Here is a 16,741-nt window from a genome sequence, read left to right as displayed (position 1 = left end):
AGCAATGCAGAATGGATTGTTGTTCCACCTGCATTATATGCAGCTTTTCCTGTGTATGCTAATATTAGACCTTTTGGTTTCATAGGATCAGTTGTGTTTTGTGAATCATAAATTCGTATAAGCATTTGGAAAATCGCTTTTGCTGTGAGCGTTTTACCTACACCTGCTCCACCTGTAATAAAAAGGTAAATTGGTTCCTTGGGGTTTTTTTTTTTTTAATTGCAATGTCTTTTACAATTGCTTGTTGCTCTTTGTTCAAGATTCTTCTAAGTTTGTAATATTCATTGTTCTCCATTAAAAATGGATGGGCAGTAATTTGAAATCCAAGATTGATTTTTTTCTTCATTTCAAATTGTTTTGGAAATTGCAAGTCCGATTGCAAATCATATTCCTCATAATGGGAATTGTTCTCTTGGTTTTGCATATTCATTTGGTTAGTATTCAAAGAACTAATTTGCTCATTTGTTGCAGTCTCTAAATCACCCCATGTTGGATTGATGTTATATGTAAATTTGGCTTCATTGACTTGAATTGTTTTTTCATGTAATGTATATGCAGAGAGCCATGTAGGAAATTCTTGTTTCAATGTATCTTCACAATTTTCAAATGGCATATATAACAATAATTTCTCTCGACAAAAGTTTTCAATATCATTGTGTTTGTTATATTTGACAAATCGTATAACATTTGGTTTTTTCCTTTTAGATATGGGTCTGCCATCTTTCTTGTAATTTGATACAAATTCTGCAAGGCAGATTTTGCTAATGGAACTTGGTCGTCCAATGTAGTAGTCAACTAAGGAATGGCACATAACATCTTCTGAATCATTAGGTTCTTGTTTCAAAAGAATAGGCGGTTTAAGCATAAATGTGCGTTCATCAACTGGAGACGTGTTTACAAATATACATTCCCTTGAACTACAACTCAATGGCAATGAAAGTGCTATATGCACTGCTTGTTGAGCTGACATTTGATGTAGATTGAGTAATGTATTTCCAAGTTTACGAATCATTTGCATAGCATCAATTTCATCTTTCTGATGCTCTTTGCGTATTCTTCTAAATGCATTTGTCATAGACTTGTCAATTTTGGTCATATATGAACTACAATATGACACTGCAGCATATGCATTTAGCACAAATTGTGCATCTGTATTTGCATTCCATAAAGTAGGCATAGCCTTTGCAAAACTGTTATTCCAAATGTGAGAAGGTTTTCGTTTCAGGAAAATTGTTGGTTGCTTTATTGTATGTTGTAATAGTTCTATGTACTCATTTTCTAGTAGCCCTATTTCTAGGAGGAAATTTTCATGTGTTATTGAATCATTGTAGTTTGTTTGCTCCAAGAATGCAAAAAACGATATTGATTTCTCTACGATTTTTTTATTTTCTGCATTGGTTGGTTCAATGATCATTGTTGATTTCATTGGTGGCATGGGGAAGTTGTATCTGCAATTTGAATTTTTTCGCTTCTTACAACTTTTTGTATGGTGATGTTTATGCAATTTAGCAACATCTGGCTCCAAATGATCTGTATTACAAGTGATGTAATTGTCAAGAAACTTCTCAATTTCTGAATTGCTTTCTTTTCCATATATTGGAGCATTCTCTATCCATAACAGTCCATGTTCATGTTCAGTTCCTCTATTTTGGAATTCTGTTACGAAATAGTAATCAGATATTTTTCCAAAGAATGTAGTATCTTGAGATATCAATCGCTTTATAGCATTAATTCTATGTCTATAGTATTGGCTACATGTGACTGGATATTTTCTTATAAGGTAGTCAATGTCATCATCTTCTAATATATCAATAGAATTTTTATTTGCTTTATTTCTAAACAATGTGACAAGTGTATCTACTAATGGTTTCCATCGATGTTCTGCACTTGTGAATGTCACAAAGAAAGTTGGAGGCCCCAGTTGTCGTATCATTGCAAATATGTTTTTCCTAATTTGTTCCAAATGGTCAGAAGATATGCGAATGTTTTTGAAATCTATGTATCCAATGTCAGACTTCAATAACTTTTCCAAATTTGCTCGATACTTGACATCTTTTGCTAATATTTTCCTGCCTTTTAGTTGTCCTTTTCTTATTCGTACCCATATGCAAGAAAGCACTTTATCAATTATTATTCGCATTGTCTTGAAAAACAAATTTGTTGTATGATATTGGAAGTCACCACTTGCTTGTAACAATTCCCATTGTACAATTTTTTGGTAACTAAACCTATTTGTGATGTCATGATCACGTGCATTGCCATAAAATAATGTTGGAAAGTTCATTTCTTCTGCATATTTGTCCTTGAAAATGCCTAATGGTCGTTGTCCTTCAGCAGGTGCCAATTCAATAATCTTGTCTTGCAAATCGTAGATGCGTTGTGATTCTATTAATCCATGCACCAATGTTTCAGTAGGTGATTCATTATTTGCATCACTATCTGTATCACTTTCATTGTCACTGTTTGAATTTTGTACAATGTATTCATTATTCTCTTGTAAAACATGGGCCCAATTCTCATTTATACAAATGTTGCTAGCTTTATAAAGACTTCTAGAACATAGTTCGTTCAATGCTTTCATGACAATAATTGGACGTACTTTACCTGTTTGGTATGCATTTTTGTATTGCAATCGTCTTTTCAATGCAACTGCAATTGTCATTGTATCATTTAGATATTGTGGCAATGCTTTTTGCACAATGTCCATATGAACTGGTACATTGATAATTGATCCGGTTAAGCCAATTTGTGATCGTCTATGTCCCCATTGTCTGATTTGTGCAAATGCAATTCTCAATGACACAAGTCTTTCTTCTAGGTCTGAAAGTATATTTACAGTTGGCAATGAAATGTTACGTCTTATTTGTTCAGGTGTTGCAAATTGTGGTAGCTTTCCATTCTCGAGCGCTTTCTTGCAAGAAAAACATATGTTTTCATTGCTAAAGGTCCTATTGTTCAACGTCAAATTCATATGCTTTTCTTGCAAATCTATAGTGAAGAATCTAATATTTTTTGCAAAATGCAATTTGTTGCAAACTGCACATGTATTCCTAGGCATGTCTTCGACTTTTTCCATATAAATTTGTATTGCATTTTTCTTGCTTGTAATTCTTGACTTCTTATTAGAAAATGGTTTTTTGCATTTGTCATTGCATTTGCGTTTTGTACGTATGAATTGCTTTAGCTTGTGATAATTCAGCCTACAATCCTTAGTTGGTTGCATTTGATCTAAATGACATGCTATCTCAAATGCAATATTATTGCTAAAATGTACTTGAGATATACATTGCTCTTTTTCTAGTATATGCTTATGATGCAATTGATTACAAACGTCATTTGCTTCCATGTGCAGTTGTTGAGAATTGTGAACATATTCTTGTATCATTGCGTGGTAGTGAATATGTGATGTATTTTTCATGAATGACAAGATGTTAACAATATCATTGCATCTCGAATAAGCGGAACTGTAATTGACAAAGTTATTAGCAACAGAGGACCATACTTGGATATTGACTTTGAATATCACAGATATCCATTGTAGACAAAATGGTCCGCCTTCCACTTGTCCTTTTTCATATGGCACTGCCATATTTATCAGATATTGTTGCCAGTTGCTATTCATTGTATAGTGTATCGCACCAACTACTAGGTATTGCTCTAAACAATGCAATGCCTCTTGATTCTTATGCATGAGTGCATTGCAAAAAGATTGCACAATGTAAAGTCGCAAACACTCTGCATTGAATTCTGTTGCTACTAAATAGAAAATTGCATTAAAGAGACTGTCACCACAATTAGATGTCACTTGCTTTGCATTTGTTAGTCCATTTAAAAGCATATTATTTGCAATGTGCATCCAATGGCTTTCAATATCTTTGCAAATAGGTGACAGGTAGATATTAGACTGGTTGCAAATGCAAATTGGAAACTTTTGGTAAACCAATGGTTCATAATGACCACTAACAGGATTTGCATCATGAAAGAGAATGCAATATGGAATTGCATTTTCATGTTGATTAAAGAGCAAATATCTCGTTTTTCTTGTCAATGACCAAACTGCAATTGATATATCTAGCCATTTAGCTAACCAACGTATGCAAAAGGTATCACCCCATAAACCTCGGTCAGACTCCTTTATATTTGTAGATGCAGAATAACGCATTTTATGAAGATATGTACCAATATCATTAACACCATGTAACTTGTATAGGAAGTCAGGTGCTAGTTCATATTGATATGACTGTATTGCTTCAACGTCATTGTTCTTTAAGCAAAAAAGAAAGTGGTCTATTAACCCATTTCGCAATTCATTTGAAGTATAACGAAAATGTAGAAGCATTTCGAATGAGTCAAATAGACAATCTCCTACAGTATATGAAAATGCATTTAGTCTAAAAAGACCATTTCTTTTTAATACAATATCAATGTTCTCAGGCAAAATGCATTGCAATCTGAATTTGTAATTGTCAACATCTATTATTTCTTCCATCATTTGCAATTGCTTACCAGAGTTGCCTTTTGCAATTGTCTTGTACAGCTTTGCAAAAAATATTGATGAAGTTAGCAAAAACTGAAGATGATTGTTTTGAACAAAATGTATGTATATTAAAAAAATAGGCTATTGCATTATGTTGCTAAACAAATATCAAATTTCTAGCAAGAAGCCATATTTATAAATAACAAAGAAATTGGAAATGGAAACAATGCAAAGACATAATGAAAAAATGGAGCATAATTTTAAGAATATTTGTGCAAGTTAACAAAAGGAAGCAATGGAAAGACAAAATGAAGTTAACAAAAGGAAGCAATGGAAAGACAAAATGAAGTTAACAAAAGGAAGCAATGGAAAGACAAAATGAAGAAATGCAGCATAACTTTAAGAATATTTCTGAAAGTTAACATCATTGTCAATTGCATTTGTGAAATAAAATAACTGTGAGGCTATTTGTGAGTTTTACATAAGTGGTGCACCAATTCAACTGTCAAAATATAAAAAGTATTGTCTCCAATTTGTGCTAGGTTGCAACTCCAATATATTTCAAGGTAAAAAGTTTCCTGCTATTCGGTATCAGAGTATGGTTATACTATATGGATCTAAACAGAATTCAAGGATCAAGGAACCCAAACAAGGCATTGAGAACCAGATACGAGTAGTGCATAAGCGTACTTCCATAAGGCTTGTCAAGAAGATCCATCATTATGTGATGTTGGAGGTATGATTCATATAAATGATGAACATGTAATATGTTCAAAGGACAGCTTTGGCAAACACAGCAACAATCTGCCTGAGCAAATTGTCCCAAGACTGTTGCCAATTGTGGCACGTGAAAAAAGATGCCCAAAAATTACAGATCTTTGATGATTCACAAATTGTGGTGAATTGGATGAATGGAACAAATTCATTGGATAATTATAAATTTCAGCCTATATTTCAGGAGATTCAACTTGCTTGAACATAGTATTTAACACATTATCTTTCAACATGTCTACAAAGACAGGAACATGGAAACTGATGGACTGTCAAAAGCTAGATTACACTTGGTATCACGAGCTTGGATCATTCAAGAGAAAGTGGAAGGGCAGCTCATGGAATGTCTTGACACACTTTTCATATAATCATGGGACTGTTTAAATGTGAATATCTATATGTATATTTTTTTATGGCACTGTTTATGAACATATCTAGGAGCTAATTTTTTATGAGACAAAACTGGTTTCAAACCTGCGATATATGTCAAAATGACCATGATAGGGCTGTCATATTGACATTTTTGAAAACTGTTTATGAAGCAAGATATCTTCTCAGCCATAGTTTTATCACTTCCTATGCTTAAGGATATCTCTATATGTATATTTTTTTATGGGCCTGTTTATGGACATATCTAGGAGCTAATTTCTTATGAGACAAAACTGGCTTCAAAGCTCTGATATATGTTAGAATGACTATGATAGGGCTGTCATATTGACATTTTTGAAAATTGTTTATGAAGCAAGATATGTTCTCAACAATACTTTTATCACTTCCTATGCTTAAGGATATCTGTGAAATGCAGAAACATATATAGTAAATGTAATTTTGTTTTCATAATAAAATTATTTTTTCTCTCTGAGGAGAATAAGGTATTAGATATCATTTTTGGGATTCAACTGCGTTAAGTAAGTCATTCAAAGTATGACCATTTCCATGAGAGGTAGTCGTAAAGTGACTAATTTCTCATGATTTTTGAATAGTTCACTTAGCACTCATTGCATCGGGTGATGCTCACAGGGGTGAAGAAGTGGGATTGAAACTAGTGAAATGTGGAGAACGAATCACATAGCATCAATCATCACTTCCGGGGCTTGCACCCGGTAACCAGGACTTCCCAGGAGGTCACCCATCCCAGAACTCCTCTGGCTCAAGCGCGCTTAACTGTGGAGTTTTTCCCACAATCAAGCCCACTTAGCTTGCTACCCCATTTGCAAAACCTTAGCAAGTATTGTGCCTCATGAACCATTCAGGTAGAGATCCCTTGACTCTTTTTGAATTTAAGTATGGGGGATTTTCGCAGTGCATTATATTAGATATCATTTTTGGGATTCAACTGCGTTAAGTAAGTCATTCAAAGTATGACCATTTCCATGAGAGGTAGTCGTAAAGTGACTAATTTCTCATGATTTTTGAATAGTTCACTTAGCACTCATTGCATCGGGTGATGCTCACAGGGGTGAAGAAGTGGGATTGAAACTAGTGAAATGTGGAGAACGAATCACATAGCATCAATCATCACTTCCGGGGCTTGCACCCGGTAACCAGGACTTCCCAGGAGGTCACCCATCCCAGAACTCCTCTGGCTCAAGCGCGCTTAACTGTGGAGTTTTTCCCACAATCAAGCCCACTTAGCTTGCTACCCCATTTGCAAAACCTTAGCAAGTATTGTGCCTCATGAACCATTCAGGTAGAGATCCCTTGACTCTTTTTGAATTTAAGTATGGGGGATTTTCGCAGTGCATTATATTAGATATCATTTTTGGGATTCAACTGCGTTAAGTAAGTCATTCAAAGTATGACCATTTCCATGAGAGGTAGTCGTAAAGTGACTAATTTCTCATGATTTTTGAATAGTTCACTTAGCACTCATTGCATCGGGTGATGCTCACAGGGATGAAGAAGTGGGATTGAAACTAGTGAAATGTGGAGAACGAATCACATAGCATCAATCATCACTTCCGGGCTTGCACCCGGTAACCAGGACTTCCCAGGAGGTCACCCATCCCAGAACTCCTCTGGCTCAAGCGCGCTTAACTGTGGAGTTTTTCCCACAATCAAACCCACTTAGCTTGCTACCCCATTTGCAAAACCTTAGCAAGTATTGTGCCTCATGAACCATTCAGGTAGAGATCCCTTGACTCTTTTTGAATTTAAGTATGGGGGATTTTCGCAGTGCATTATATTAGATATCATTTTTGGGATTCAATTCAATCCCCCATACTTAAATTCAAAAAGAGTCAAGGGATCTCTACCTGAATGGTTCATGAGGCACAATACTTGCTAAGGTTTTGCAAATGGGGTAGCAAGCTAAGTGGGCTTGATTGTGGGAAAAACTCCACAGTTAAGCGCGCTTGAGCCAGAGGAGTTCTGGGATGGGTGACCTCCTGGGAAGTCCTGGTTACCGGGTGCAAGCCCCGGAAGTGATGATTGATGCTATGTGATTCGTTCTCCACATTTCACTAGTTTCAATCCCACTTCTTCACCCCTGTGAGCATCACCCGATGCAATGAGTGCTAAGTGAACTATTCAAAAATCATGAGAAATTAGTCACTTTACGACTACCTCTCATGGAAATGGTCATACTTTGAATGACTTACTTAACGCAGTTGAATCCCAAAAATGATATCTAATATAATGCACTGCGAAAATCCCCCATACTTAGAGAATAAGGTAGTTGAACATCATATCAGAACCAATCTGGTTATAACTAGCTAACATGAGATTTTAATCGAAGGTTTAAATAGACAAAATGTCTTGATACCTCATTATACGGAGCTAGTTGGATGCATTACCCAACTTCTACTTGTTGGGATCATCTCAAATAATATTATTGTTATGATTATAATAATTAATAATATTAATATTAATATTAATGTAAACACAGAATAAACAACGATGATTCCAGATTTGAATTCCAATATAATTGAATGAGAGAAAAAATATAAATGAGCCAATACAGCATAAATATCTATATTTTTTAAAACAATCACGGAGTAACTCGACTATAAACCTAGAGTAACTAGACCATAAACCTACACAATGCAAAAATTAAAAGCCTAACAAATTGACAAAAAGCAATTAATAGAAAAATTGACAAAAAGCAATTAGTAGAATAACGTCGTACTTGCAACGAAGCCGAGGGTTCGAATTCCTTCTCGTCTAGACCATATTCATGCACAACACAGCCTGTGCGAGTACCATGAGAAAATGTGCAAATGACGAAATTGGTTAACGAAGTCTCCAGAAGCCCCTGGAAAAATACTTGCAGGTCTTTATTCCTTTCTCCAAACCATAATACATTCCATTAATAAAAAGGCAATATGCGGCACATACATAAATACTTGCAGGTCTTTATTTCTTTCTCCAAACCACAATACATTCCATTAAAAACCCAATATGCGCCACAAACAGTTCAAACAGTTCAAAAACCCCAATTTATTTAGATCTTCATGTGCAAAAACACTTCAAACTACAAAAGACTGCCGCTCAATCTGTACCAAGAATCACAGCTTCACCCAGGTCGTCTCGGCCCAAATGACAAGGAAGTCACATGGTGGTCGAAACTGACATTTACAGAAATTTCCATAAAACCCATGCAGGTAAGAGAAACCCTCAGTATCACGGAAAAGCTTATAATTTTCGCAAAGGAAACATTTCATCCAATATATAAACAACAGCAAACGAAGAACATCTAGTACCAGTATAGCAAACCTTCAATTCAGCAGTTCTTAACAAAGCAAATGAACTTAACAGTAACTAAATGAACTTAACAGAGTTCTTAACAAAGCAACCTTCCGCTCTAGGAGTAATGTCAGAGTCGAATATTCATACATCCATAACAGAATTACAAACTTAAAAAAACATTATGCACCAAAGTAAGCATACAGATAAATTATACAAGCGAAAAACCTTGAATACACGCCTAAGATAGGAAACCATGGAGTTACAAAACAGACTGCAATCTTAAATATTTTGACATTTCGGGCAAGCAGAACAGCAAAACTTAGCGACAGGAAGAGCAGTCTGCTCAAGCCTGACAACTGGTGAAACCAGACCCTTGAATTTAACAGAGGAGTACCAGGCAAACAACGCTCCTTTCTCCAAACCATAACACATTCCATTAATAACAATACATTCCATTAATAAAAAAAAAGGCAATATGCGGCACATACATACATAAATACTTGCAGGTCTTTATTTCTTTCTCCAAACCACAATACATTCCATTAAAAACCCAATATGCGGCACAAACAGTTCAAACAGTTCAAAAACCCCAATTTATTTAGATCTTCATGTGCAAAAACAGTTCAAACTACAAAAGACTGCCGCTCAATCTGTACCAAGAATCACAGCTTCACCCAGGTCGTCTCGGCCCAAATGATAAGGAAGTCACATGGTGGTCGAAACCGACATTTACGGAAATTTCCATAAAACCCATGCAGGTAAGAGAAACCCTCAGTATCACGGAAAAGCTTATAATTTTCGCAAAGGAAACATTTCATCCAATATATAAACAACAGCAAACTAAGCTAATTCAATTGGTAAGCTCTCGTTCTTTGTCCTTCTCAGAAACCATGCCAACCTTCTTCCTATCTCCGCCCTATTAACCAGAATGCCATTAACTTATAATGCTCAAATAACCATGGACTCTTGAGGGAAATGAACAAACAATACTGTGACAAACATCAACGCTAGTGGAAAACGCCAAATGACAAAGGAACAAACATATAAACAATACAGTAGCCGAACTTACCAAAGCGACACCAGACAGTCGAGGCATACAAGCCGGACCTGGAACAACAGAACCGCAACCAAACGTTTGCTATACAGTTAACCGAGCAGGCAGGAACCGCATTGTGTTTTCACTGCAGACAATACAACAAATACAAAGGAAAAATCGCAGAGACTGCAGAGCTAAACAACTAAGTAACAATAATAACCCAAAGGGCGCGAACAGGGTAAAACCCAAGCCGAGTAACTTTCCAGGATCTCGAGGAGGGACAGTTGTCCGCCGATAAGACCACCACAGTACATCCCGTAACCCAAGTTGATTGTAAATCAATATGAATTTATTACCAAATCAATTGTATAATGTCCGATTCATAGGAGCGTTACACATCCGCTTGGGAGTCGCGGGACCACGTGCCCTTCACCTCGAACGATGCGAAGCCCGCAATAAGACCCCAAAACCTTTCCACCCCCAAAACTTTGGTTCGACTTAGGTTATATTGTTAATATAATGAAAAATCACGTCGGTCAACCAACGGTCAGCGATCGATCGATCGCATATAGTCCCCGGCAGGGATCACGGAGTAACTCGACTATAAACCTAGAGTAACTGGACCATAAACCTACACAATGCAAAAATTAAAAGCCTAACAAATTGACAAAAAGCAATTAATAGAAAAATTGACAAAAAGCAATTAGTAGAATAACGCCGTACCTGCAACGAAGCCGAGGGTTCGAATTCCTTCTCGTCTAGACCATATTCATGCACAACCCAGCCTGTGCGAGTACCATGAGAAAATGTGCAAATGACGAAATTGGTTAACGAAGTCTCCAGAAGCCCCTGGAAAAATACTTGCAGGTCTTTATTCCTTTCTCCAAATTCAGCAGTTCTTAACAAAGAAAATGAACTTAACAGTAACTAAATGAACTTAACAGAGTTCTTAACAAAGCAACCTTCCGCTCTAGGAGTAATGTCAGAGTCGAATATTCATACATCCATAACAGAATTACAAACTTAAAAAAACATTATGCACCAAAGTAAGCATACAGATAAATTATACAAGCGAAAAACCTTGAATACACGCCTAAGATAGGAAACCGTACAGTTACAAAACAGACTGCAATCTTAAATATTTTAACATTTCGGGCAAGCAGAATAGCAAAACTTAGCGACAGGAACAGCAGTCTGCTCAAGCCTGACAACTAGTGAAACCAGACCCTTGAATTTAACAGAGGAGTACCAGGCAAACAGCGCTCCTTTCTCCAAACCATAACACATTCCATTAATAACAATACATTCCATTAATAAAAAAAAAAGCCAATATGCGGCACATACATACATAAATACTTGCAGGTCTTTATTTCTTTCTCCAAACCACAATACATTCCATTAAAAACCCAATATGCGGCACAAACAATTCAAAAAGTTCAAAAACCCTAATTTATTTAGATCTTCATGTGCAAAAACACTTCAAACTACAAAAGATTGCCGCTCAATCTGTACCAAGAATCACAGCTTCACCCAGGTCGTCTCGGCCCAAATGATAAGGAAGTCACATGGTGGTCGAAACCGAAATTTACGGAAATTTCCATAAAACCCATGCAGGTAAGAGAAACCCTCAGTATTTAACCAGAATGCCATTAACTTATAATGCTCAAATAACCATGGACTCTTGAGGGAAACGAACAGACAATACTGTGACAAACATCAACGCCACTGGAAAACGCCAAACGACAGAGGAACAAACATCTAAACAATACAGTAGCCGAACTTACCAAAGCGACACCAGATAGTCGAGGCATACAAGCCGGACCTGGAACAACAGAACCGCAACCAAACATTTGCTATACAGTTAACCGAGCAGGCAGGAACCGCATTGTGTTTTCACCGCAGACAATACAACAAATACAAAGGAAAAATCGCAGAGACTACAGAGCTAAACAACCAAGTAACAATAATAACCCAAAGGGCGCGAACAGGGTAAAACCCAAGCCAAGTAACTTTCCAGGATCTCGAGGAGGGACAGTTGTCCGCCGATAAGACCACCACAGTACATGCCGTCTGCTTGGGAGTCGCTCAATCTGTACCAAGAATCACAGCTTCACCCAGGTCGTCTCGTCCCAAATGATAAGGAAGTCACATGGTGGTCGAAACTGACATTTACGAAAATTTCCATAAAACCCATGCAGGTAAGAGAAACCGTCAGTATTTAACCAGAATGCCATTAACTTATAATGCTCAAATAACCATGGACTCTTGAGGGAAACGAACAGACAATACTGTGACAAACATCAACGCCACTGGAAAACGCCAAACGATAGAGGAACAAACATCTAAACAATATAGTAGCCGAACTTACCAAAGCGACACCAGACAGTCGAGGCATACAAGCCGGACCTGGAACAACAGAACCGCAACCAAACGTTTGCTATACAGTTAACCGAGCAGGCAGGAACCGCATTGTGTTTTCACCGCAGACAATACAACAAATACAAAGGAAAAATCGCAGAGACTGCAGAGCTAAACAACCAAGTAACAATAATAACCCAAAGGGCGCGAACAGGGTAAAACCCAAGCCGAGTAACTTTCCAGGATCTCGAGGAGGGACAGTTGTCCGCCGATAAGACCACCACAGTACATGTCGTCTGCTTGGGAGTCGCGGGACCACGTGCCCTTCACCTCGAACGATGCGAAGCCCGCAATAAGACCCCAAAACCTTTCCACCCCCAAAACTTTGGTTCGACTTAGGTTATATTGTTCATATAATGAAAAATCACGTCGGTCAACCAACGGTCAGCGATCGATCGATCGCATATAGTCCCCGGCAGGGACTAATAATAATATTTTTAGTAATAATAATAATATTAATTTATTTCTTAATAATAATAAAAGTGGTAATAATGATAATATGAATGTTAATATTAATAAAAATGAGACATTATTTAATAATACTAATGATTCTATCATAGTAAGTAATAAGATATTGAGTATTAATAATAATAATTTAAATCATAGTACAAATAATCTTTCCCCTCTTTCTCATTTTAATAACAAGGTTATTAATCTTTCTAGTTTTTCCTTTCCCTCTTCGGTTTTTAAAGTTTTAAGTAAGGGATTAAATTTTGCCTTAGCTCCTAAGAAAATTCATGTTGATGATATCATTTGTGACATTGAGTTTGGGATCAGAGGTTTACCTGATAAAATCAAGGACACTATAAGGCAGGATTGTGCGGTTGTCTTAAGAAAGGCTATGCCCCCTAAGAGCAACCTGGGCAAGGAAGAATCAGTAGCCCTCAGATCCTTAAACCAGAACAAAGATATCATTGTTCTAAACGCAGACAAAGGTGGAGCTGCCATCATTCTTAATAGGATTGATTATCGCAATAAGATGATGGATCATCTTCATAATAGTGGTAGCTATAAAAATCTTCCCAAAAACCCCTTAAAAAAGGTTGCCAGGAAGGTGGCTCTTGCCATTAAGTCCATTAGCTCAGTGAGTTCCCTGCAACATAAACTCATTGAGAGCAACCCTATCACTCCCAGGATCTATGGTCTTCCCAAAATTCACAAGGAAGGAGCTCCATTAAGGCCCATTGTCAACACCATTGGAGGTCCTACCTACCTTCTTGCCAAGTTCCTTGCGTTAAGGCTTAAGCCCTTAGTTGGTCGTACGGATTCCTTCATAAAAGACTCTGCTTCCTTTATTAATGAACTCAAGGACATTAAGCTTGACCCTGGGGACATTCTTGTCAGTTTTGATGTTGTTTCCCTGTACACTTGCATCCCTATTGGTGAGGCCTTGGAGGTTATCAACTGCCTTACAGATCCTGATACGGCTCGGTTAGTTGAGATCTGCCTCACTTCCACCTTCTTCTCTTTTGAGGGAGAGTTCTTGAGCAAACCTGTGGGGTTGCAATGGCCTCACCCCTATCCCCTGTCGTTGCTAATCTGTTTATGGAAGATTTTGAGTCCAAGGCTCTTAGCTCATCCCGTCTCCTGCCCAAGCTTTGGAAAAGGTATGTGGATGACACCAATGTTATCTAGTCTCATAGCCAAGAGGAATTAGATCTCTTCTTCGATCATCTCAATAGTCAATCCTCGGCCATTAAGTTCACTAGAGAGCAGGAAGTTGATGGATGCCTCCCTTTCTTGGATATTCTTATTTCTAAGAATAGTGATGGTTCTCTCTCCCACCAAGTTTTTCGAAAGAAAACGCATATGGAGCAGTATCTTCATGCCAGTTCCCACCATTTCCCCGCTCAAAAGATGGGGGTTCTCAATACCCTTGCTACTAGGGCCCTAAGGATCTTGGATAAAAAGAGTTTTGAGAAAGAAAAATCCCATCTCCTTGATGTCTTTGTTGGGAATGGTTATAGTAGATACATGGGACAGAAAGCTTTCAAAAAAGCTGCCATGAATTCTCTTACTAAAAGGGAACCGAAAGAGCGTATTCCAGGTGTCCATCTTCCGTTTGTGCAAGGGACCACTGATAAGATTGCAAGGATTCTCAAGATGCATAGTATCCCTGTAACCTTTAGGCCCCTTAACACCATTCGTATGTCCCTCAGATCAACAAAGGATCCTATCGACCCTAAAGATAGGAAAGGGGTATATATTATCCCTTGTTCCTGTGGGACCCCTATATTAGTGAGACGGGCCGCTCCATCAATCAAAGGATTAGTGAACATGCAGCTGACCTTAAGCATAGGAGATCTAAGTCTTCGGCTTTAGCTGAGCATGCGGAAAAAACCAATCATCATGTTTGTATTGAAGAAGCTAGGGTCATTGCTAGGGTTTCTCAGTTCCATCATCGGAAATTTAGGGAAGCTCTGGAAATTGAAAAGAGGCCGAGCAATCTCAATAGAGAGGATGGTTGGAAAATCAATAGATGTTGGGTCCTAGCTCTCTCTTCCTAGTCGCTTCCTTCCTTTCCGCCCCTCCTCCTTCCCCTCCCCTCCTTCCCTTTTCGGATTGTGTCTGTAATTTATTTTTATTTTTATTTTTTACCTAATATTTATTATTATTATTATTATTATTTAATTTTTTTTTAACCTATTTTAAACTCTTTATATAGTTTTTTTTTTACCTAATATTTATTTATTTATTATTATTATTATTATTATTATTATTATTTATTATTTTATTTTATTTTATTTTTTTAAAACTCTTTGTATAGTTTTTCATGGGTTTTATTCCTTATTTATTTTTGCTATGTATTATTAATTTACTAATGACTCTATTTATAGTTAATTATACATTCTATCCTAATAGTTATATTTTCTATGTATTTATTTAATTGTTAAATCTCGTTTAACAACCAATTAAATTAAATTATTTATATATTTATTTGGTCCCTTGCTACAACTAACTTCCTATTAAATTAAAATATTTATATTATTTATATATTTATTTTCGAGGTTAGAACCCTAGTCCATTTTAGTCATTGGCCTAGCTAGCCGTTGGAGGCTCTGCTCAAGCTATTTAACGTGCAAAGCTGGATCTGGTTCTTCAACTTGTCCTGACGATGAACCACATTGGCTGGTTCGAAACGCGTCGTCAAATGATAGATCTTGTGATTTATGTTGAAAATCCTCTCAAAATCCCTCCACATACTGACCTAGAGGCTGCTCTGGCCGTGTGACCTAGCTCTTCTGAGCTCTTGCGTTGCGCATGCCCGCAGCTGCATACTTACTACCCTCCAATCTGCCATGGCCCAAGAGGGGGGCTCAGAGCCCCTCCCCCTTCCTCCAGAAGTTCGTGAATTTCAGAAAATGGTGGCTGCATGCTGCAAACGGCCCCCAATAGCACAACAACAGAAATTCGTAAAAAAAAAGGACAGCATACCCTCGGTGGCCCTCCCTGAGGAAGAAACTTGTCGATCTGCTCTGAACCTAGTGGACAAAGGACTCATAGGGCAGTTCACAGGCCTCTGGCCCTCGCCCAAATCGGTAGAAGATTAGATTAAGAGAAATTGGTTCCCATTGATCAAGGAAGGTATCAAATCTTACTTTGTTGGCAAAGGCTACTTCGTGTTCATGTTTGAATCTGCTGAGGATCGGAGTCTCATCTTCAGGAATGGGCCTTATTTCATGGGGCCACAAGGTTTATATCTAAACAAATGGTCGCCGGATTTTGACCCGACACAAGATGTGCCCACTGTCGTCCCAGTATGGGTGCGACTTCCCCACCTACCCCTACATTGTTGGACCCAGAAATCGCTCCAAATCATTGGCAACTCCCTTGGAAAATATATCGACCAGGCTGTGAGGAAAGATCAATACTCCTGTGCTCGAATATGTGTGGAAGTAGACCTTGAAGAAGGATTACCAGAAGCAATAAAACTCACAGTAGTCGGATGGTCTCACATCCAAGAACTGGATTATGAGCAGCTACCCTTCAAATGTAGACACTACCATGGCTATGGGCATTTTGTGAGATACTACAAGAAAAAGGCTGAAGAATAGAGTGATAAGTCGAAGGGAGAACAGTGGACCACAGTCCAGAAAGCTGGTCATGCAAAAGCACAAAGGAAAGGACCTACAAAGGAGAACAACACTGAAGATCAAGGAAATGAAAAGAGGAATCCCCATGCCCCGGATGAGAATCCAAACCCTAAGGGAAGCCCCCCCCCAGATCCTCTTGAAGCAGATCTGATTACCCCGACACAGATTGGCATCCTTCAAACAAACAAAGGAGGAGGAACTGCCTCTCCTGGTGTCTCTCAGGGTAGCCCCTCCATTCCCTCGTATGCAAATATAACA

The 16,741-nt window shown here is 37.7% G+C and overlaps 1 protein-coding gene across 1 annotated transcript; it reads left to right on the top strand.

Moving 5' to 3' along the window:
* Window positions 1-16,015: 16,015 nt before the first annotated feature.
* LOC149179886 (uncharacterized) lies at window positions 16,016-16,444 on the top strand. Its single transcript, XM_089413682.1, has one exon. The coding sequence runs from the start codon at window positions 16,016-16,018 to the stop codon at window positions 16,442-16,444; it is 429 nt and encodes a 142-aa protein (XP_089269808.1).
* Window positions 16,445-16,741: the final 297 nt, after the last annotated feature.

This window comes from Pinus tabuliformis, chromosome 3_2 (genome assembly GCF_031772625.1).
Source record: "Pinus tabuliformis cultivar Carrire ecotype Pingquan chromosome 3_2, CPIR1, whole genome shotgun sequence".
In the NCBI taxonomy this organism is placed as follows: domain Eukaryota; kingdom Viridiplantae; phylum Streptophyta; class Pinopsida; order Pinales; family Pinaceae; genus Pinus; species Pinus tabuliformis.
The sequence above is the reverse complement of the archived record's forward strand: the minus strand, read 5'-3'. Positions and strand labels throughout refer to the sequence as shown.

Excerpts from the sequence above, each read along its gene's own strand:
- LOC149179886 (XM_089413682.1), top strand. The coding sequence starts at position 16,016 with ATGTTTGAATCTGCTGAGGATCGGAGTCTCATCTTCAGGAATGGGCCT.